At 33.8% G+C, this 23,099-nt stretch overlaps 3 protein-coding genes across 4 annotated transcripts; 1 reads left to right on the top strand and 2 right to left on the bottom strand.

The window, feature by feature from the left end:
- Positions 1-367: 367 nt before the first annotated feature.
- Positions 368-13,916, bottom strand: LOC149743380 (solute carrier organic anion transporter family member 4A1-like). 2 transcript variants are annotated; one of them, XM_089874828.1, is made up of 15 exons: positions 13,600-13,916; positions 13,121-13,235; positions 11,478-11,629; positions 10,326-10,398; positions 9,477-9,650; positions 8,512-8,602; positions 6,380-6,642; positions 5,281-5,428; positions 4,942-5,096; positions 4,189-4,387; positions 2,550-2,709; positions 2,378-2,444; positions 1,862-1,988; positions 1,331-1,553; positions 368-1,141 (listed from the first exon to the last, which is right to left on the bottom strand). In XM_089874828.1, exons 1-15 carry the CDS (start codon positions 13,813-13,815, stop codon positions 1,031-1,033), a joined length of 2,274 nt encoding a protein of 757 aa, XP_089730954.1. In that variant the 5' UTR covers positions 13,816-13,916; the 3' UTR covers positions 368-1,030. The 2 variants fall into 2 exon arrangements, with proteins under 2 accessions (XP_089730954.1, XP_089730947.1); XM_089874821.1 differs by having other exon boundaries at positions 2,550-2,712; positions 13,600-13,915.
- A 1,905-nt stretch (positions 13,917-15,821) lies between these two features.
- LOC149743381 (uncharacterized) lies at positions 15,822-20,518 on the top strand. The gene is made up of 2 exons (XM_089889917.1): positions 15,822-15,879; positions 16,307-20,518. The coding sequence occupies exons 1-2, from the start codon at positions 15,822-15,824 to the stop codon at positions 19,297-19,299; spliced, it is 3,051 nt and encodes a 1,016-aa protein (XP_089746043.1). The 3' UTR covers positions 19,300-20,518.
- LOC149743382 (3-galactosyl-N-acetylglucosaminide 4-alpha-L-fucosyltransferase FUT3-like) lies at positions 20,396-23,078 on the bottom strand. The gene is made up of 3 exons (XM_089874980.1): positions 22,678-23,078; positions 22,137-22,316; positions 20,396-21,495 (listed from the first exon to the last, which is right to left on the bottom strand). The coding sequence occupies exons 1-3, from the start codon at positions 22,920-22,922 to the stop codon at positions 20,616-20,618; spliced, it is 1,305 nt and encodes a 434-aa protein (XP_089731106.1). The 5' UTR covers positions 22,923-23,078; the 3' UTR covers positions 20,396-20,615.
- Between the last annotated feature and the right edge of the window lie 21 nt (positions 23,079-23,099).

Genomic DNA, 23,099 nt, shown 5'->3' on the forward strand with positions numbered 1-23,099 from the left:
AAGAGATAAAAACATTTAATGCCCCGACTCGTGTTTTGTTAGTCACATGTATTTTTTATCATAAACTTTTTTTGTGTCACTTACTAGTTGCTGGTACTATGGCAGTGGTGAACTTGCCTGCCCCTAACTTAGAAGTTATGGTTGTGGGTGTTCTTGGACAAAAGACACTTAATAGCTATTTCACCAACCCAGTGGATTGTTTAAATTATCAGTCATACATAAAAAAAGGAAACAAATCTAAAGCAAAAAAACAACCACCAGCTGTGGTAACTTGTAGGTGGCTTTTAATGAGAAAATAACACCCATAAGAGCCCAAATGGTGAAGGTCAAACTTTATTGAAAACAAACCAAATCCATACACACAATCTTGAAGCATGACAATTTTTTTATTAACACAAAAGTAAAAAAATAACACAGGATGAAATAACCGTTTAACTTGTGTAGAGATAACTTAACAAAGCCAAGACATATAGGTATTTTTAGGGGCCTATTAAAGTGTGATAAAAGTACAACATACAGAACAAAAACACCCAATACAGAACAACTTACTAATCAATTAACAAAAAACCTGGATGCTACGTGTTGAAATCAGACTTCAAGGAGTAACAAAAAAGAAGGCACCTGATTCTGCACCTAGTCTAGAAGTAACTAATATGTTTTGCTTGTTGCTTCAGTAAGACACAGATGAATAGAAATTGCAGCCTATTCCCAGAAATTGTGTATCTTTAAATGAAAGTGCAATTTACTGGCGAACCCAAGCTTCATGTTATATATGGAGTACACAGCACGTCTTCTATTCGGATAAATGTAAGAAACACCCTTCAGTTTCCATAGGAAAATATTGCACTAACTGTAATGTGTTGACAAGCGGATGAAGCAGAAGTGAAACATGTTCATTACCTTTCAATTCTCTTTGCGTAGGAATAGCTTTTGTGGTAAGAATGAGTGCAATATATAAGGAAATACAAACTTACACAACATGTTTGGGTTATTACAACTCATGAACTTTTTGCTGGCAGGACAAAGTAAGTTACATAGGCGACTCTGTAACTCTGTGGTGACTTGGAGATGATTCTGTCGCAACCAGACGAGCTGGTTTGTAAGACAAGAGGGCAAGACCAAAAAACAAGATGCTCGCACCCTGTTAAAAGTTTTTTTTATAAAAAAGTTTGGCCTGGTTTAATGGATAGGCGCTTATTTTGACAAAAGGAGTGTGCGTTCTTGGGCAAAACTCACAGATATTGCTCCAACCCAATGGTCTCTAATGGGTTGCGAAAGTAAAAAAAAACACCCACCAAAAGTTAAAAAAAAAAAACTTTTTTAAACTTACCTTGTAAATAACGGAGAGAATTAAAAGACTGAAAGAAAGCTCCTGGTTTTTATACATCACACATGAACCTAGACCCTCTGCACATAAATCCCGCTTATTCCAGATTTGGCAAGTGCTGTCAATCATGGCACCAAATATTATGGGGCCAGGGATTGTACCAAGGGTTCGAATCAGAATCCACTGAACACCAACAGCGAGGGAACGAAGGTGTTGGGGGAAACAACTGGAAGAAATGAAAAAAATAGTTTATAGATATTTTTGGTGGAAAATTAGTGAAATACATAAAAATGATATATAGTTTGTTCATTTTGAGTAAAAAATTTTTGAAATACAGTTGGTTTGTGAGTAGTTTTTAGTTAAAGATAAGTAAAAGTCCATTCATGAGCAACTTTGTAAAATAAAGTGAAATACAGTTTGTTTTTGAGTATATTATAGTATAATACAATTCAGTTGATTTTTCACTTCAAAGAAGATAGTAAGATATTCAAGAAGTCTGATAAAGTACAAAATAAAGATCATAACATTAAATACCGCAACGACAGGTCAACTCCAGGAACAGCGCACATAAACGTTGTTCCAATCACAAAGAACAAACCAACTAAAATGAGATTTTGCCACCAGCAGATCTTAAAGCACTTGCCAGGGTATGCCTTTCCTTCTGTACAAGTTATAAATAAAAAAGTTATCTATTTTTTTTTTCATAATTTTTTTTATCAAATATATATATATATATATATATATATATACATATATATATTTAAAATAAATAAATGAATGAAAAACGGCAAACAGACTACTTTTAGTTTTCGCTTGCGTGTTCTACTGAGTTATTACGAAGTCTTGTCGTTTTTTTAGTACCAGATGTGTCATTGAAAAATTATTTATATTATGCCTGGTAGCAGAAATAACAGAACTCTATACCATGCAGTACATTTGCATACCAATATAATGGGTCAATTAATAATCAGTTGTTCAAATTAACACCTTTGCTGATGAAACTATATATATTTAAAGTCCACAGAAAAACTCTGCATTATTTATCCCAACCTGTTATGACATGATTGGAATTATTGTTCTTCTGCATTGGGGGAATACAGGTGCAGTTGGAGAATATCTGAAAAGTTTAAATAATTAATGTATCTCAGAAACGCCATCTGTCTCATTCAATTTCAACAGGAATTTTATTGATTCGTGTCAGATAGAAGGTAATTTCACCCACCTTTTCACCGTTTGATGCGACATGCAGTTTGCAGCCGGCAAAACACGAAGAGTAATATGTCACCCCATCAAACCCGCACACGGGGGCAAAGGAGTTGATTTTACAACTGCAGTTCTCGTTGCAAGGGTGAACCGGCAGCTGAGGTTGTAGTGGGGCATCACTGCTGTGGGGATGGAATTTAATAATTTATCTACGTTTAATTGTTTTTTGAGGGAAACGGAAACTACATGACAGTGGTGTGATGATAAAACTGAGCAGATAAATATTTTGTTGCATAATGTTTCAACTGTAAACCCTTTTTTGGATAGCGTAGTTGAATAAATGTAGTGTGCAATATATATAGAGATACTCTCATGAACTGTGACGCAGCCAGGGGGTTCAGAAGTCGTGAACCCCTTTTAAAAAACTCTAATGAAAAACTATTTTTTGAATCCCAGGAATTTTTTTTGGCTTTGCCACTGCTCATAAATGTTCATATTTTACAATTTTGAGCATATACAATTTTTTTTTATCTCTTTTAAAATGATATTGAAGATCAAAATATTGAAAAAACAATGAAAAGGGCATTGAAACCCTCGTTAAAACATGCTAGAAATAAAAATAAGGGATAAGACTGAGTTGTTATTAAAACAAATTAACCCAACACCCACAAAAAATAAGCATTTTATTTTTTTTAGTATAGTAGGGTGGGGGAAAGACATGCAATTTGAAAAAAAATGTAAAAAGTTTATCTTCAATTAAGATAGTTAATTAGGAAACAGTACATACAGTATAGCATACAAAAAAGAAACATCTGCTGTTGTTTTTCATATTGAATATCAAATAACATGGTTTTCATGAATAGTTTATGTTCTATAAATACAGACATTTTCAAGAGGAAACTGTCCTAAAATTTTACTATCGTAAAATTAAAACTGTTTTAGCAAATTTGAAGTTTTTTTAGTATAGTAGGGTGGGGGGAAATGGGAAACATTTTCATTTTATTTTATTTTCCTATTTTGTAACAAATAAAGAACATTAAAAAAAATACAAAACCGTATCATCACGACTCTCAAAGACCGTTGTAAATTGTTGTTTAAAACATGATCAGGATATTTGTAATTATGTTCTAAAGATGTCCTATCTTTCCCCAGCCTACTATATAATGTTATACAAACTGCCTGCAATTTAGTTTTATGTGACAATATGCTGAAGTAATAGTTTAAAATAAGCAATTTTAAAATATAAATATTTTTTAAAAATTGTTAATTTGCAGAAAGGCAAATTATTAAGCTGTGAAACCAGAGACATGAATTAGTTGGCCCACAATATTCGGCACTTATCCATTACTGCCAATACCCAATAAGAGGAACACCTGTTTTTGCCAAGTCAATACTTTCTTTGTGGTATAAATGAATAATAAATGGCCAAAATTCATTAAAACAAACCATTTTCTTGATGTTTCATTATGTTTTACTCCAATAGTTAACAGCTACAACAAGCTGATCCTTTTGTGCACCGTATATGAACAACAAAATTAAACATTCTGTTTTTTACCCCAATCCCCCCAAAAGAAAAGATGAGATTTTTGAAAACATGTTTTAACTGGTAAAAATTTAGACCATTTTGAACACTCACACCAATAAAAAGAAAAACTCACCTTTGTCCAGCATAAGGCACATTAACACCAGCCATGGGAACATCATCACAATGAAGTGTGAGAGAAAAGAGAGCAAACAAGCCAACTATGCTCATACAGAAACACATCCGAAGTGAACTTTTGTAGCTGAGTTTTAGACCAGTCATTAGGAAGCCACCCACCAACATACCACCTGCTCCAGCTGGTATACATACGTAACCTGTGGGATTTCATAAGAAATATTTAATTGAATATTTTAATTAAAAAAATATAATTAGGTATTTCTAGGTTCTAAAGAACCTTATCCATATTGAATAGAAACTGCATATAGCTAAAGACAAGCATAGCTAAACAGTGTCTCATATAATATGTATAATATAGTAGGGTGGGGAAAGATAGGACACCTTTAGCACATAATTTCCAAATATCCTGATCGTGTTTTAAACAATTAACAACGGTCTATAGGAGTCGTAAAGATACGATTTTATAATTCTTTGAATGTTGTTTAACTACTAACGAAATGTAGAAACTATAGAAATATTTAAACTTAGAGAGTCTGTGTTAGAAGTGGAAATATTAAAAACGAATTCTAACTGACTTACGGTTTCCGACCAACAAATTCATTTTTAAGTTATTTAAACCATTGCATAACAAACCTTAAAAATTTTGACATTTTTTGACAAACTTTAAAAAATGTTTTTTTTTAAATCCGTAGTTAGAACATTTTTTTAGTCAGCAGTATTTTACCACTTAAAATAAGCCTCATGCACTCACCAAACAGGTTGGCAGCTTCTGAGGCAGATTTCCCAAACTGAGACTCTATGCATTTTGGTCCAAATGTTGAGAAACCTGACACGAGGGTTCCTAGCACAGCTGCTGCTATGCTGAGGTATAGGAATGCCTTGTGTGTGATCACCTCAAGCAAGTCACTGAAAGCATAACAAGCATTTCAATAATGAATGGTTGTAATATAAGATTTGAAAAGAAATGTATACTCAATTACTAATATTTAAAAAAAAAACATAAAAAAAAATTAAAAAAAAAAAATGAAAACATTTTTTAAAACAAAAGAAAAAAAAAAAGAAAAAAAAACTGAAAAAAAATAACTGTCACCTAAAAAACTTCTTCACAATATCACAGCTCCTGCATCCGTCTTCTGATCCCTGGATCTCAACATCCACTTCAGGGTCCTCATCAGGAATTTGAGGGATTGGCAACTGAAGAGGGATTGTTTGATCTATGTGTTCTTCATTCCCGTATTCTGTTCAGAATTAGAAATTTATAACCAACATATTGTACTGTGGGGTAAGATCGGACACCATTTCATTTTACTTTTTTATCCCATTTGGTAGTAAACAAAGAACATTCACAGAACTATAAAACCGCATCCTCGCGACTTTCATAGACAGTTGTTAATTGTTTAAAATACAACCAGGATATTATGTGCTAAAAGTGTCCCATCTTCCCCCACCATACTATGTAGTTTTTTTTTTATGGGCAAGCCACTTAATAGTACTTTCATTTTTTTTAGTTCTTCCAATACTGCTCATGGAACAAGAAGAGTAAAGTATAAATACTGGATAAACGAAACAACAAAGGAAACAATATCAAATTAGTCTAACTGTTTTGTACGTTTTTTTGTTATTCTTTTTTATTATTCTAATTTTAAGCACATTGCTTGCTTTGACACAAAATACTGGCTCAATTTAAAATTTGCTAAAAGAACCTTTTCGGAAATTAAATTTTAACATTGAATATGCAATTTAAACAATGTATTTTAAGGGTAGACATAGCAAATACCGCACTCATGCATAATGAATGTTGGAAAATCACTGATCTGCTTCATATGGCATTTATGAGTAGGGTGAAAAACAACCATCTATTTAAAGCAGGATAGGAGGAATTATCGGAAAAACACAACAATGATAAGCCTACCACTTAAAAACTACAAAAAATAAAACTACAAGACTTGAGTGCATTACTATATAAAACTATCTGAGTTGATGTTTCATTGTACCCCAAATATAGGGAAAATGTGTGAGACAATAATGATAAGCTAATCACTTAAAAACCATAAAAAAATACAAAAAAAAAACTACAAAAAAACTTAACTAGGTGTGTCACTATATAAAACTTACTGAGTTGACAGTACAGACTAAGGTTCATCTCATCCTCAACTATTGGACAAAAAACTACAAAAAAAAAAACTTACTGAGTTGGCAGTATGGTTCATCATCATTTGCAGAAGTTGTGGACTTTCCATTCCCTCCCAATGTTGATAGAATCCCCTCAGACTGACTTGAGTAAATACCTTTGATATTTATCATGGTTGATTTTCGAGTTAAAGTGCTTGGTAACTTTCTGGGGAAACCAAGAACTGGGATTGCAATGATGAATAGGATCACCGCACTAATCACGAACCCCAACCACCAAGCCCCAACCCACTGGGGGCTTTCTGGGACTATGTCATCTGGCCTAGAAAAGGAAATTGGGGGTTAAAAACAGTGGGATATTTTAGCTAAATTGCGGTAAACTGATTTTCGGGAAATTTTTATTAAAATTTCTTTATTTTGGGAAAGTTCTTTGTAAAAATTGACAAGTGTTTGTCTGGGTGTGTGGTCACAGAAAATTTAAAACAGTGGTACATTTTCACCTTAATTTAAGCAATTCATTGACATAAAATCTTTGGTAAACGTTTACCAAAATTTCTTAGTACATATTTACGAGAAATTCTCAGTAAACATTTACAAAGTATTTGTGTGGGAGTGTGGTGCATGAAAAATTAAAAACAGAGGAATATTTTTGGCTTAAATGGCTGCGGAACAGTTTTTGGCAAAACATTGACAAGAAAATCTTGGTAAACACATTATATTAAAATTTCTTGGTAAATATTTATAAAAAGGTCTTTGGTAAACATGCTTGAAAGTATTTGTGTGGGTGTGTGCCACAAGAATCTTAAAAATATTTTTAGATGGATTGCGGAGTTTCTTAGTAAAACATTAAAATTTCTCGGTAAATATTTCTTTTTATTAAATATTCACAAGGTCTTTGTGTGGGTGTATGCTGCAAGAAAATTAAAAACAGCTGAATATTTTAGCTAAATTTTGGTAACAGTTTTTGGTTTATTTTCCACAAAATTTCTTGATAAACATTTATAAAAAACTTCTTTGATAAACGGTCACGGAAGTATTTGTGTGGGTGTATGCCACAAGAATAAAAACAATGGTATAATTATTTATTTATTACTTTCAGGTAGATAACAGAAGGTTTATTAAGTTTTTGTAAAATATTTATGAAAACTTCTTGGTAAACAGTAAACGTTCACATTTCTTCGAGAATACTTCAAAAAATTGTTGGCAAATAACAAGTATTCACAGAAAATTCTTTGTACAACATTTACATTTCTTAGTAAATATCCTAGCACTGTTTGTGTGGGTGTATGGCAGTGGCCTAGGGGCAGTGTTTACAGAATACTGACTACATTACTCTTTATATGATTGCAATACTACATTCTATTATATGAGACCATGAGGCATAATAAGAAAAAGCTGATTTTGCTTAATTCAGATTGTATAGCCGCCAGGTTCAATGTACAACAAAATCATTTAGGTTTTACACAAGTATTCTAAATTGACCGAACTTATTTAAGCAATGTTATTTCAACAAAGTGGCATACCAGCAAAATATTAACACATTTTATAAATTTTGTTGTACATTGAACCTGGCTACTATACATCTAAAATGAGAAAAACCAGCATTTTCTTATTATGTTTTATAGTCTTATACATACAGAATGTAGTGGTGCAATGGATTCTTAAGGCATCCTATACCATACACACATAGGCGTCCAACTTTTGAAAAGTCAAAGTACCCATAAGTTTTAAAATACAAAAGTTTTTGCCAGCGGAAGCACAAACATTTTTTTCTTGTCACATTATTGGCTTTTAATCAGGAAAAAGACTGATCATTGTACTATCACCACTGTATAGTGTTTATTTTAAGACATGTTTGTAAGATAGGCTATTAAATTGTTGATGCATTTATACTGGGTACTCATGGGTCATCTGATTAATTTTTAGGGTATATACGCAAACACGTATACCTTGTATAGAGTATACCCATGTAATGTTAGGCGCATATGCATAAAGACACTGCCCCGAAAATGAAAGCATAGTACAATAAACATTAGAAGATAAGGGACTTTTTCTCTCTTTTTTCTGCAGGTAAAACCTTTTTTAGGGTAAAGTTCCATCCCTTGCATACCCATGTTAGGCGCCTATGCATACACACAAGGAAGGGCAAGTACAGTACAATGAACAGTAATAGGAAGTAATAGGCACTCACGTCACTCCAATTTCCGTAAATATCTTGAGTAATTGACCACCAAGTATGAAACCACATGCTGGACCAATGAGAGACCCCATGTAATAAATGCCTGAACATAAATATAAAGTTATTTTCCAAAAAAATGTTTCGATTTATCAAAATGAGTATAAATTTATTGCCCCAAAAATGTTTTGATTTAGTGCAAATTAATATAAAACTATTGCCCAAAATTGTTACGGTTTTGCAAAAATAAATATGTACAGAAGTATTGCCAAAAAATTGTTATGGTTTAGCAAAATAAATATAAAATTATTGCCCTAAAAAATGTTAAGATGCAGCAAAGTTAGTGCTGTAATGAATGATTAAAAGGTAATGAAAAGTTAAACAGGAACATTTTCTATAGACTACATTTTTGTTTATACCAGTTGAAAAATGATTTACATTATGCCTGGTAGCAGAAGTAACAGAACATTTTCTTTAATCTGTCAATAAAAGTTTAAGAAAATTTACAACTTTTTTACAATTGTCAACAAGTGATTTTATTGGAATAAACAGGTAGATGTTAAACAACATAAAATATGGTATTGGAAATTGGAATATATATAAAAACAAATTCGTTTTGTGTCATTTTCCACTGTATCAAAACAAATTAGCAATGAAACAACAAGAAAATCCATAAACATTTAATTCTTTAATGAATTTAAATTTTCTTTTATTGGATTATAAAAATGTGGTTTCACATCATTTGCGAGCGTAGGATATTAAAACACAATAGCAACGTTGTATAAAGTATAAATCAGTTCTGGTACGACGGTTCCCTGTTACTTCTGCTACCAGGCATAATGTAAATAATCTTTTAATGGCTCATCTGATATGAAAATTGTGGTATACTTCCGACAATCATCAGACAAGGCTTCCTACGGAAAATTCCAATTTTTCATACCAGATGAGCGGTTTTAAGCTTTTTTAAGTATTAATAATACCTATATACACTGGGTAGACTTGTGGATCCACACTTTCATCTATGAATGTAACAGCAAGAACTGCCAGTGGTGTACAACCAATGCCGGATAAAAGTTGTCCAAATAAAAAGACGTATTTCATTTGGTTTATAGAGAAATAAGGTCCAAGTATTCTTTGTCTCATTTCACATTCATCTGCGAACAGAGTTGAATGAATTATTTAAACATGGCATTAAGCCGCTAATTGCAATCACTTGTCAAATGTAAATTATGACCACAATCCTAGTAGCCTGTGCTGTTAAGACTCAGCACTTAAGGTGGAAAATCAATGCTACTTGGACAGTTTACCAAGCACTGATAACGCTGCACTAATTTCAACATTCAATAAATCAATGGTAAAAATTACATAGCATGAAATTGTTCTGAGAAATGCAATAAAAAACGTTACAAGTTCACTAGAAATGGTTGCCCAGGGGAATTATGTTAAGATATGAAAACAAAGAAAGGAATTTCAAAAATTTAAATTGTAATTACCTATTTAAGTAAAACCGCTAATTCATAAACACAAAACAAATTAGTAAACCGTTTCTTTTTTCCTGAGGTTCTATTTACTACCAGTGACAAACTGACATACAGATAACCAAATATATAGTAGGGTGGGAAAGACACCGTTAATACATACTATTCAAATATCCTGATCAAGTTTTATTCAATTAACAACGGCCGATATGGAAGTCGTGAGGATAAGGTTTTATAATTCTTTAAATGTTCTTTGTTTACTACCTAAGGAGACGAGGAAATAGAATGAAAAGGTGTCCTATCTTTTCCCACCCTACTATAAATATACATAATAGAAGACATTGCTCATACCTTTTATTGGATTTGCATAATCTTCTTTATTTGAAGGCACATAATCCGCATGGCATATCGTAATTCGGGTCGTCTAAATCAAAATTATGTAAAGTGATGAAATACTGCCCTAAAGCCTTTATATATATATAAATACAACAACAATACATGTTAATGATACATCAAATTCATCAATAATTGGCTTTATTTTAAACAGATGAAAAAAATACTTCTCTGGGGCTGTAGTATCATCAAACAAAAATTGTAAATATATTTTTATTATTTATATATGTGCAGTCAGACTCGAAATTATAATTTTTTTTCCCAAAGTTTTACTGAATTGTTTAGATTTAAAACATTAAATGGGCTACTTCCGATAGTACCAAAGAAACTTAGAAAAATAAGCATGAAGTCACAGTCAGTAATCACTAATCAGTATTTATTTTGAATGCTATAGATTTTGAATTAATAACAGTCATTTCATATTGGGTGGTACTGTGCTACCTGCCAACCATGAAATGATACCTCTCATTAAACTAATTCTATATCATATAAATATAATATATATAAATATACCCGAATGTTCATAAAATTAAGGAACACAATGAGCATTCTAAACAACTAATAGAGGTTTACTGCACTAATGAATTAATGAAACAATCTCAATTTAAATGTTTTAACAAGCATGAAGCACCAAAAGCATGAAACATAAATCAATCACATTTCAACTAAAACAATCATATTTTTTAAATACACCAAACAAAAAAATTAGGGACTTAACAGAATTAAAAATTCTAAGCTCATAAAAGTACATTTGTGTGTAAACTTATCATTAAAAGTGGGACATGTTTAGGTATAAACAAACAAAGAATTATGTATGTAACTTCAAGTATTATAACCCAATTTACATTAAGAATCTGGTGCTACAAAAATGTAACGGACAAAAATCAAGTCCAGTCATTTGTATAATCAAAGATATATATTTGCCTAAATGGCACCGTCCGTCTCTTATTCAAACTTATTCAAACACCTGTTTTCACTACATTATTTAGGGATCTGGTGCTACGTAAATGTAACAGACAAAAATCAAGTCCAATCAATTGTATAATAAAAGATATGTATTTGCCTAAATGGTATCATCAGTCTTTTATATTCAAATATATTCAAACTTACATTATTTTCACTGTCATTGAGCCAGCTTGCAGGAATTCCTTCCTTGTATTCATAAGGACCTGTAAGGAAATGTGGCAAGGCAAGAACCAGTGAACCAAGACTTGTGAGTATTAATCCAATACCAATCCATCTTGGCTTATGGCCTTTTCCACCTGGAACACAAAAAATGTAAAGGTAGAAAAAATGATGTAATATGACAATAACAGTTGGTGGAATATGAAAAATATTTTATCATTTTATTTATGTACACATATTTTTTATAATTATGATAAATATTTTTTCAAATGTAAAAAGTATTTTTCAAATAAGAAAATTAGTATTTTTAAATGTTAAGTATTTTTTACACACAAAAAGTATTTTTTTAAGAAAATTATTTTAAATTTTATAGGCTTATATATATATATATATAGGCTTTATATTTAAACATAAAAAAATGTTTCTGCCCTAATAATATAACAAAACATTTTATGTTAATTGCTTTAGCTTTTCCAGTTGTTGCATGTTGTACAAATTAATTATTAAGTTGTAAAACAATTTACACTATTGTGGAAAATAGACTGGGAATGGTATTATTGAAATATCAGGCATTCATCAATCATCATATCATATAACAATCACATTAAGTGGCGTAACCTTTACCACTCTGGCAATCTACTATGTATATCTAATGTATAGCATTAGCAGTATGCCAGTATGTGTATGTAATGAATGAAATGAATGAAACTTTCTTTATCCTCGCAAGGCTGGAAAACGACAGTCATTATAACACGAGTGTTCTGTTTAATACACCTTGTGCCAGCTTACGAGTTACCATATATGATACTTTGTGGGTGACTATGATTTTTCTTTTAAATGTTTATAATGTATGCTATTGCTACATCAGTGTGTGGCAGTAGTTTTGATTTTAAATATTACTATAAACCATTTATTGTATAAGGGCATGCAGGACCAAGACGTTTAACAATATTGATTTATTTTAAAGCTGCAAGAAATGTTGAAACTATTTCTATCCTGGATACCACCTTAATTACAAATAGCATTACATAGCACGATTTTCTTTTAACAAAACAAAATGGTATTTCAACATGACCTCTTTGAATGCGAACCTAAAAAGTTTAACACAACCTATATGAAAATGAGTCTGGATCATTTCAATGAGAACCCACAACAATTTAAACTCAACCTGTATATACCAATCATACAGATTAAAATAAACAAGAAATCATAGACCTAACATTTTCTTGCCTAGGGTGATATGTCACCAAAACATTTAAAATAGGTGTGACATCATAATTATACTTTAGCAGCCTAATTTAAGCCAAAAACGCTTTTACTCTGCTGTTAGTTGTTTATAGAACCAAGCAGATCCAAAGTAAACAACACATTAATCAATGAAGTTCCCTATGTTTTTCAATTATGAATTTAATTGCATTTTAGCAATGTCAACCCCGGATTTTGTGCAAAATTTAAAAATCGTTATTTTCGTTAAATGTTAAACCGTTCATCCAGCGAAACCAAAGTATACAGCTATCAGTGTAATGTAAATGTATTTTAGCAATGTCACCCTGGATTTTGTGCAAAATTCAAAAACGTTATTTCTGTGAAACAAACGTTACGCAAAATATATTAAACAAGCTTTTTACCAAGGTAACTGATGGGTAGAAGAGTTAAGCAACCAGCGATGTCGTAACCACTGACAATTAAACCGGATTCCGAACTTAACAAGTTGAATCTTCTTTCTATTGAAGTGATGCTAAGCTGAAGGAAAAATATTGAATCAAAAATAAAATATAGATCAACTGTGGTTACAGAAATATGTATATATATGTATTGTTTTTAAGTCAGCAACTATTTATTATATTAATTATAATCTTCAGATACTATGAATGAATCTAACTTGCTTTATTTATGCATAACCAGAAAACGACAGTCGTTATAACCTAAAACATTGGATTTTGTTTTGTTTTTAGGGTTCATTTAATATAACTCATTAATATTTTTTTATGTGTGCCTGATGATTTAGACAACCTATATATATTAAGTATGTATAGTTATATTGGTACACTGGAAAAATATATACCGTGTACAAAAGTTAATACAAATCAAGTTGAACATGTAATACCTTTAGAAGTCCATTTATGATGACACCCTGCATGGTATTTGCGAGAGTAAGCAACACAAGAAAAGCTTTTGCATTGTTCATTACTTGCTGTAAGCATCTTGGTTGAAAAATTCCCCAGCCAAATAAATATATGGGTGACGGATTGAGCTTCACAGTTTTAGCATTTGCGTTGACATTTTCGGTAGTAGATCCAGATTGGCATGGCTCAGTGCTCATGCTTTAGCTTTAAACAACTTGGTAAAACTAAGTATTTAAACGATGAATTCTACACAATCAAACCGAATCCATATTCCAAATCTGAAAAACACAATTGCAGAAGATTTTTATTAAAAATATGCAACTGAAATAAAAATAAAAGCGGGAACCGTTATCCCTTTTTAACGTGCCCGGTAAACAAACTAGAACCGGATATAATCTGAACCTCCTTCAACTTGTAAACAGAACGTGGAACTTCTTCTCCCGCTCAGTGTTTTTATTTTGACTCTTTATCCCCAACTGGCGGCCAATGAAATGTCAAAACAGAAATATAGGTTTGAGTTTTGTGGGGTGTGCGTTACTTAGAGTTTCTCATTGTAAAATCATTATGTAGTAGTAATTGCACTTTTTTCAATTGCAATTTAGCCGTAAAAATGCATAAAATGATTGCACAACAAGATTTTGCGAGAAATTAGGGGAATTCCGTATAAACCGGTCACCACCAAAAAGATTACATAGGTCTGCGAGGTGACTCGTAAACGTATAATTCAGACAACCTATAAGATCAATAGGGTGGTGCATTTTCTATACAGATTAATTTTATACAAAAATAGCCATTAGACCTAAAGCCCTTCCGGCATTTGCATATAAAACCCGTCACGTTATATTGATTGAAATTTTATCTTTTAGAGACACTTTGTATGGAACAGTATTCATAAAGATCCCATTACTTGACCTATAATACAGAAAATGTCGCAGGGTTACATGTATGTAGTGTCGACTTAAACAGATATGTTTCTATAATTATTTTATTTCCAAGAAAGCAATATCGCTGAAGTACTATGACGCATTTTAACAAAGATTGTATATACATTGTTTGATATACAGTAGGATAGGGGGAGATTGGACACCTTTACCATATAATATCCAAATATCACGATCGTGTTTTAAACAACTAACAACGGTCTATATGGGAGTCGTGAGGATACGGTTTTATATTTCTTTGAGTGTTCTTTGTTTACTACCGAATAGAACAGGTAAATTTAATAAAAAAGTTTCCCACCTCCCCCCCACCATACTATATTGTTTTAGAATGCGTTGTATATTTTCATATTGTTCAATGCACAATCCACAGAAACACTATAATTTTCAAATAAATCAGTAATAAAAATACTGCTCAAAATGAATTTTTAAAAAACGTTACACTTGTACAGTGTAGACATACATTTCAACATACAAGCGTAGTATACGTGACGGTAGCATAGCTCTAATACTTAATCGATGATATATGTACACCAATCGTTGCGAGGAATTTTAGCGGTAGTAACTTACATCATGAAACATATCAAGAACCAAACTCTATGACGAACTTCCTGATACAACGACTGATCTTTTGTCATCGTTGTTTAATCTATAATAAGCGGATGAGTATCGTACAGAAGCGCAAATATACTGACATTTTTAGGAGTTTTTAAAGCGAATCGCTTTATTAATGCGAAATTACAGTCTATATAGTAGGGCGGGGGATGATGGGACATATATTTATTCTGTTTTTAGTCCTATTTGGTAGATAAAAAGAATTAATAAACCGTATCCTCACGACTCCCATAGACCGTTGTTAATTGTTTAACACACGATCGGGATATTTAGATGTTATGTGCTAAAGATGTCCCATCTTACCCCACTCTGCTATATATAGTTGATAGAACATAGGTGTATGTACGCGAAAGTCGCAATAGCATAGTTTCCAAAACTTCAAATTAAATTTCTAAATGAATGAATATTATTATTATGTACATTTAAAGTATATATACTTTAATAATAATAATATGTATATAGTATATTTTATATATATAGTCTGTCTTAATGCCGCCTCCTTTTTTTATTTGCAAACGCATATATTAGCAAAATACGGCTTTTTGCATTTGTTGAAACTTTTGTTTGTGATTTGTTTAGAAAATATCATATTGTTAGCAGATATTATAAAATATTAGATAAAGGCATTTGTTATTGAAAATTTAAATACGATGATCAAAAAACTGATACAGCTTGTTCTGTTGATTGTTCTTCTTGACCAAGCAGGAGGTAAAATAATTTTCACATAGTGTTTTTTTTTTAATGATGTTATACTCTATTATGGATTTTGTAGTCTCGCTTTTATTTAAAATTTTAAATAAACCTATGGTACGCTTTATACAGTACGGTGGGGTAATATGGGACACTTCAGTACATAACACTCAAATATCCCGATCGTGTTTTAAACAATTAACAACGGTCTATGGAAGTCGTGAGAATACGTTTTTTATAATTTTTTTGAATTTTCTTTGTTTACTACCAAATGGAAAGAAAAAATGTAATAAAAGGGTGTCCTATCTTCCCCGTACCCTATATACTATAGTTCTATAAATATTCCTTGTTACCATATGGGACGAAAAATGAAATAAAACGTGTCTCATCTTACCCCAACCTACTATATGTTCTTTTAAATAAAACACTATATCTGACTTTTTAGGTGTTACTTACGATTGTGCGTGCAATCAGGACGGAAAAGTGTGCATGCGTACAGGGTACCTTGTGAAAGGAACTTTTGAAGAATGGCAGAAGTGCAACAACTACAACGATTGCGGAGACTGGAGCGACGAGAAAAACTGCACAGAAACTTGCATGGATCGAAACATGACAACGTGCGACTGTCACTTAACTGGCGACTGCCCAGTTCAAGGTTTGCTGTACCACGACCCGTGTTATAGCAAAATTCAAACTTGTAATGGCTGGAATGATTGTGGCGATTGGAGCGACGAAAAGAACTGCAACTACACCTGCAATTCTAACCAGATCGCCTGTGAGTGTAATTCGAATGGGAGCGGGTGTTTGCCAGCAAAGGAAGGTTATATATCGCACTGTTTCACGGAGAACGAAATATGCAATTCGAAACCTGTGTGTACAGATTGGACAGACGAGAAAAACTGCTCCTGTAGGAATTCGGAATTTAACTGTGGTTGCATTTTAGGCAACTGCACTTCTAGAAACGGTTGTGTTTCAAAAGAGAATATTTTAAACGGTAAATTAGAGTGTGCGGATAAATCTGACGAACCTTGTAAGATAAAAAGGTTTTCCGTTGGACGAACTTTGCCTTACTACGGGCGACAGAAAACTGAAACGACACAAGGTGTTGTATATCAGTGTGAGGATGTAGAATCGTACAACTACTTTCAGCAGCTGAAACAAATTGCAAATAGATCTTTGAAATGCCGCCGTGTCAATGTTTTTCGACAAAACTCAGCGGACACCACAGTTCAATGGTGGTGCGTAGATTCGAATATTAATGAAAACGAACTTCTGCTTTGCAAGAATGAACAATTTGTCCTTGCTTCGAATCTATGTGACGCATACCCCGATTGCAGTGACGGTACCGATGAAGTTTTTAACTTCCCCGGCTTCAAGTGCAAATCAAACTTCCGACATCATCAGAACCGAGTTTGGGTTGTGCCTCAATCGAACTTATTTTACAGCAACAATTATTGTACTAGCGAGACAGACCGTTGTTTTGTTGATGGGAAATTGAACTGTTTTCAGTGTCATGACGATCAGAAAATGCTTATATCAACTAAGCAAGTATGCGACGGTGTAATTGATTGTTACGATCTATCTGACGAGTGCTACTGCTCAAACAGAACAGTATGCTATGCAGTATTGGGCAACTCTAGAAGCGAATGTCCTATAGGTAAAATGCTATGTAATGGTATCTGCATGGATAATCAAATGGTGATTTGTAATACATCTCTGAACTGCGATAATCACGCAAACACAAAGCACTGCACAGCTGAAAAAGAAGTCCAAACAAGCGGTATTGGTCATGGAATCGGTCATGTTTTTTGTGCCACCGATCGTTTGGGTATGATGTACACAAATGCGACTCTATGCGATGGTATACCAGAATGCTACAGTCGCGAAGACGAGTGCAATATCGGATGCAAGAATGAGTCAAAATTTTGTGCCTACCATATTTATTGCCATACAAATGAAACAACTCCAGTAAAACCTGAAGGAATCCTGTTAAAAAAACGACAGTACTGCGACGGCTACCCTGCGAATAAAAGGCCTGATTTATCCTGCAAAGAAGGTTTTGATGAGTTGAATTGTCCCCACCGGTTTACGTGCAAAAATCGGACCCAAGGACGTTTGAATATCGACGATGACCAAGTATGCGACGGAAAACTCGACTGTGAGGACGGATCGGATGAAACAGAAAGCCTCTGCTCCGAAACGCGGTTTTATTGTCTAAATAAAAGACCCCTTTCCGTCCCTATGAGTGATGTTGAAAACGGTATCAAAGATTGTGAAGACAACAGCGACGAATGCCCTACGTTTACGGAAAAGGCTGGCTTTGTTTCTTCTGCACAAGACTTGGTTGGAGGTGATTTTTTAAGAGCTTGGTTATGGATATTAGGAATATTTTCTTTAGTCGCCAATTTCATAGTATTCGGGACCACCGTTTATCAATTAAAAAGTTGGCACCTTGAGCCTCTGAAAAAAGCGTTTACCTTTTTCATTTTTAACATAGCGGTCTCTGATTTGTTCATGAGTGTGTACTTGCTGGGAATATCAATCAAGGGGGTACAGTACTCTGGAAGATATTGCTATCATGACGTGGAATGGAGATGTAGCGTTGCCTGTTCTATATTAGGTGCATTCTCTATTATTTCAAGCACTGTATCAGCATTGCTACTGGCCTTAATGGCGACGTTTCGTTTGGTTTCAGTTTACAATCCAATTAAGATGGGCAGTGTTAAAACTACCACGTTCGTAATGCCGGTTGTTTTTATTTGGATTCTTGGCCTTGTTTTGGCATTTCTACCGCTGGTACCGCTTAATTCAGGTTACTTTGTCAACTCAGTTTGGTTACGAAACTATTTCTTTCCAAAGCAAGAGATCACAAAACTTGAATTACTTGGCCTTGTTCATCGTGTACCTCTATTCATGTCGAACGCTAGCACTTCGCAAATGAACTGGTTTCAGTCAAAAAATTTCATCTTGCAGTATTTTCCAGTAATGCAGATACAGGGAGAGTATGGTTATTTCGGCGAATCCAGCGTCTGTTTGCCAGATTTGTTTCTGAAAGTCGGCAGTAATGCATGGGAGTACTCTGCCTTCCTTTTGACCCTGAACTTCACTCTATTTCTATACATGTTCTGCAGTTACATGGCGATAATCAAGCGCAGTAGGAGAATGAAATCCGAAAACAAAAAGAACAAGAAAATGCAAACTACTGTCGCTCTCTTAGTCTTCACCAACTTTTGCTGTGTTGTTCCAATCTCAATAATAAGCTACATAACATTGGCTGGCGTCAGCTACAACCCAGTTCTTTACAAAGTCAGTGCTGGTTTTCTTCTGCCTATAAACAGCTCTGTGGACCCGATTATTTATTCCAACGAGGTTGTTAATGCGGCAAAGAAAATATACAACCATCTGAGGAAAACAGTTAGAGATATTCGTTCGGACTAACCCAGAAAAATCGTTAAACTTATATAGAAGGATGAGGACAGATGGGTCACCTTTTCTTACTATTTTCTTGTCCTATTTGGTAGTAAACAAATAACATTCAAAGAATCATAAAAAAAGTATCCTCACAACTCGCACAGACCATTGTTAATTGTTTAAAACACGATCAGGATATTTGGATATTTTGAGCTAAAGGTGTCCCGTCTTTCCCATCCTACTATATTAATTACCCTACTATATATATTAGTTACATACGTGGTAACTAGTAAGCGGGCACGACGAAGCATGTGAAACAGAACACTCATGCGTTATAAGGACTGTTTTCCCGCCACGGGCGATGGTAAATAAGTTACATTAATTCATTTATTTATTTTACCGTTGTGCATTCGTTTTCTGATACTGCTTTTTTTACATGATGAATTTCGCATCTTCGTTTATATGTATGTATTTATATACAGATATATATATATATATACATATTTATATATTAATACTTATACATTTAAGTTTAACTACTAGATAACCGATAAAACGTTCGTTCACTGCGCACATGAAACTGCTTCTTTTAAATTTGAACACCAAAATCAAATTATAAAGTGCTATGAAACAGACGTGTATGAAACAGAACACCTGTGTTATAACGACTGTCATTTTCCCATCTTCCCCCACCCTACTATATATAAATATAAAGTCGATGTTATACAGTTACATGTCAAGTTGACGACGGTCATTACATAAAATAGGAAACTACATTTATCAGAGCAATGGTATAGAACGAGGACTGACTAATTTTAACAACAGGTGCTGCAACGTATCCAACAAGAAACAATACAAGTGATTGCATTTAGTCCAGAGGCACAAATTGCTAAAATGCGCTGTATATGTAAGACGAACAAGTCGGAACCGAAAACGGTAAAACAGTTTAATAAAACTAAAGTAAATTGCGGAAGACAGAACACCTTTAGCACGTAGTATTCAAATACCTTGATCGTGTTTTAAACAATTTCCACCGGTCTATAGGAATCGTGAGAACACAGTTTTATCATTCTTTTAATGTTCTTTGTTTTCTACCAAATGGAGAAAATAACATGCAGCGGTATACCATCTTTCCTCACCTATGTTTATTAACAAAGAAAATGATATAACAAATAAAAACTAAAAATGCACACTTACACGTGCCATATAGCAAAACACAAAAAGAATAAAAAATGTAACGTCAAAATGTAACATTGCGCGATGTGGAGAGTCGCTTTAAAAAAGCGAAACACACGACAGACACACAAAAAAGTTAACTGCGAATAATAAAAATATTTTTAAAACTACAATAATTTGACTCTGCCAGTACTTGCTTTCATTAAACATTTTTTTGATTCGTTTCGTTTCATAAATTCACCAATTGAAGGCACTACACTTGTAATGTTGTTATATCTTCGTTTCTCCCACAAAAGTCTGCACATTTTACACATACCAACGTCACGTTGATACTTCGGACCATGTTCCACCATCATGTATTCGGCTGGCGTAGGTTGCCGAAGTCGCCAGTCGAAATATTTTCGGTATTCGACTGGATTTTGGTCGAGGTATTTTAAATATTCAACAAGATCGGACAGTTGTGGGTAATCTGGGACATATATAAACGAACCCTTCGGAGCAATTGCTTCAATATCTGCTTTGGTTGGCCCCCACACCACTGGCACCAAACCGGCTTCGTACGAATTGGACCAAAGTTTTTCGGTGATGTAGTCTCGACAATGCTCCGCGTTTTCGAACGCCATGTAGAATTTATACTTGGCAGCGAAGGTAAAGTATTTCCCATTCCTCGGCGCGTTTTGGCTGAAACATTCTCCGTATTTATCGATAGTTAAGCCCAAGCTTTCCAGCCGAAAAATTAAATATTTTCTATGAATCGCACTGATAGTAATATGACAGCTCCCAGCCATCCACAAAGCCATAAAGCTCCCAGCTTTTTGCTTCATTATTTTATCCACAATTTCCACGCCGTATTCATTTTCAGTGAAACCATTAAAAACTCCGTTCTGTCGGTTGAACTCCACAAATGGCAGGTAAATGTCCGAGTCCCGCTTGTAGGTCATCGTCCAGTTAAAGTAGAAATCCATGTCCGGAAAAGTTAAATTTCGTAAGGTTGTTACAGCGAATGGCGACTCCGTGGAATAGAAAGCGAACATTTGGTGAGACTTACTAAAAATAAAATAAAAAATTAGTAGGGTTGGGGATGACCGGATACCTTTAGCACATAATATCCAAAAATCCTGATCGTGTTTTAAGCAATTAAAGGTGGCTGTACACAGTATCCGGAATTCGTCCGTTTTGTCTGTTTTGCCGGATTTCGCTGCCGCATGCGGAACTCGCATACGACTTCGAACGCAAACTCGCATGCCGGATACTGTGTACAGCCACTTAACAAGGGTGTATGGGAGTCATATGGGAATACGGTATAGTAATTCTTTAAATGTTTTTTTGTTTACTACTAAATGTGACGAGAAAATAGAATGAAAAGGTGTCCCGTCTTTCCCCATCCTACCATATATACCATATATAGTACCGTGGTATTAAATGGGATACTTTTAGCATCCAAATCCTATATTTCCCCGATCACGTTTCTTACAAATAACAATATTCTTCTAAAGTCACGATCTATAATATACGATTATAAGTTAAGTAAATATTTTTTATTTATACCACCAAATGGTAAAAGAAAATAGAATAAAAAACAGGTCTCGCTCTAGCCCACTCTAAACTATATGAAGAAAAATATTCTGTCATGAAGTTGTTAGGATTCGGCCCCGAAAAAATATATGTTATACACATTATCAAAATACCGTCTTCTTGGATCCGGTACCAAGTCCATTCTAGCTTCGGTAAAATGAATAATCACCGCTTCACTTGCATCTAAGTAGTTCTGATCATAAGTAAGGACGCAATTCCCGCATAAATTGGGATCAATTCGAAACTCAGGTTGGTCCCCAAACGGTCCGATCCAGAAGAGGATATAAATTGGCCTGTGTAAAAACACGGTATATTTGTTATTTTCAGTCGCAATACTGGTACAAAAATATATAGCACTGTCCAAGACTCGACGCTTCTAACATTGCGGGCATGTGTGGCTCTGGGCAAGACACTTAACAACAATTGTTTAATTCCAGCGATTTTTTATGGAATGTGTTAAAGGCTAAATTGTTAGTCATTCATTACAAAAAATAAAAATCCCGAAAAAAAATTTCACTATAGTTACGGTAACTCGTATAAGCGAGCATGAGTCTATGAAACAGAACATCCGTGTTATAACGACTGTCATTGTCCCGCCATAAAAAAATTAACAGGTCACATTTATTCATTTAAATAGTTCGAAATGCAACTCACTCAATTTCTGCACCTGCTCCAAAATTATCTGCCGTCCTAAATCCGAAACGTCCTAGTTTTCTTGATGGAAGCAGCTGTGCCAATCTTCGCTTTGAACCCAGCAGGTGACTTAAAACGGCAAGGATCCCGACGACGGAAATTAAAAGACATGTTTTATGTACAAACCAGTGAACTAAATTTCTTTTCAATAAAGGTCTGAATAAGCTAACCGATGGCATGCAGCATAATCGTTTTGAAGACTGCATGTTTCAAACTGTACTTTGTTATTCTAATTCTCTTTCGAATATAAAAAAAAACTGGGCGTATAGCCTTGGGCAACGACAGAGTAATTTCTTAGACAGGACGAAAAAACTATAGTTTGCCCTTGTTAAAGGTTGTTTTTAAAATCAGAACGCTGTTTGGTGAATTGTACACTTGCATAT

The sequence above is a fragment of the Ciona robusta genome, chromosome 1 (assembly GCF_009617815.1).
Source record: "Ciona robusta chromosome 1, ASM961781v2".
Lineage (NCBI taxonomy): Eukaryota > Metazoa > Chordata > Ascidiacea > Phlebobranchia > Cionidae > Ciona > Ciona robusta.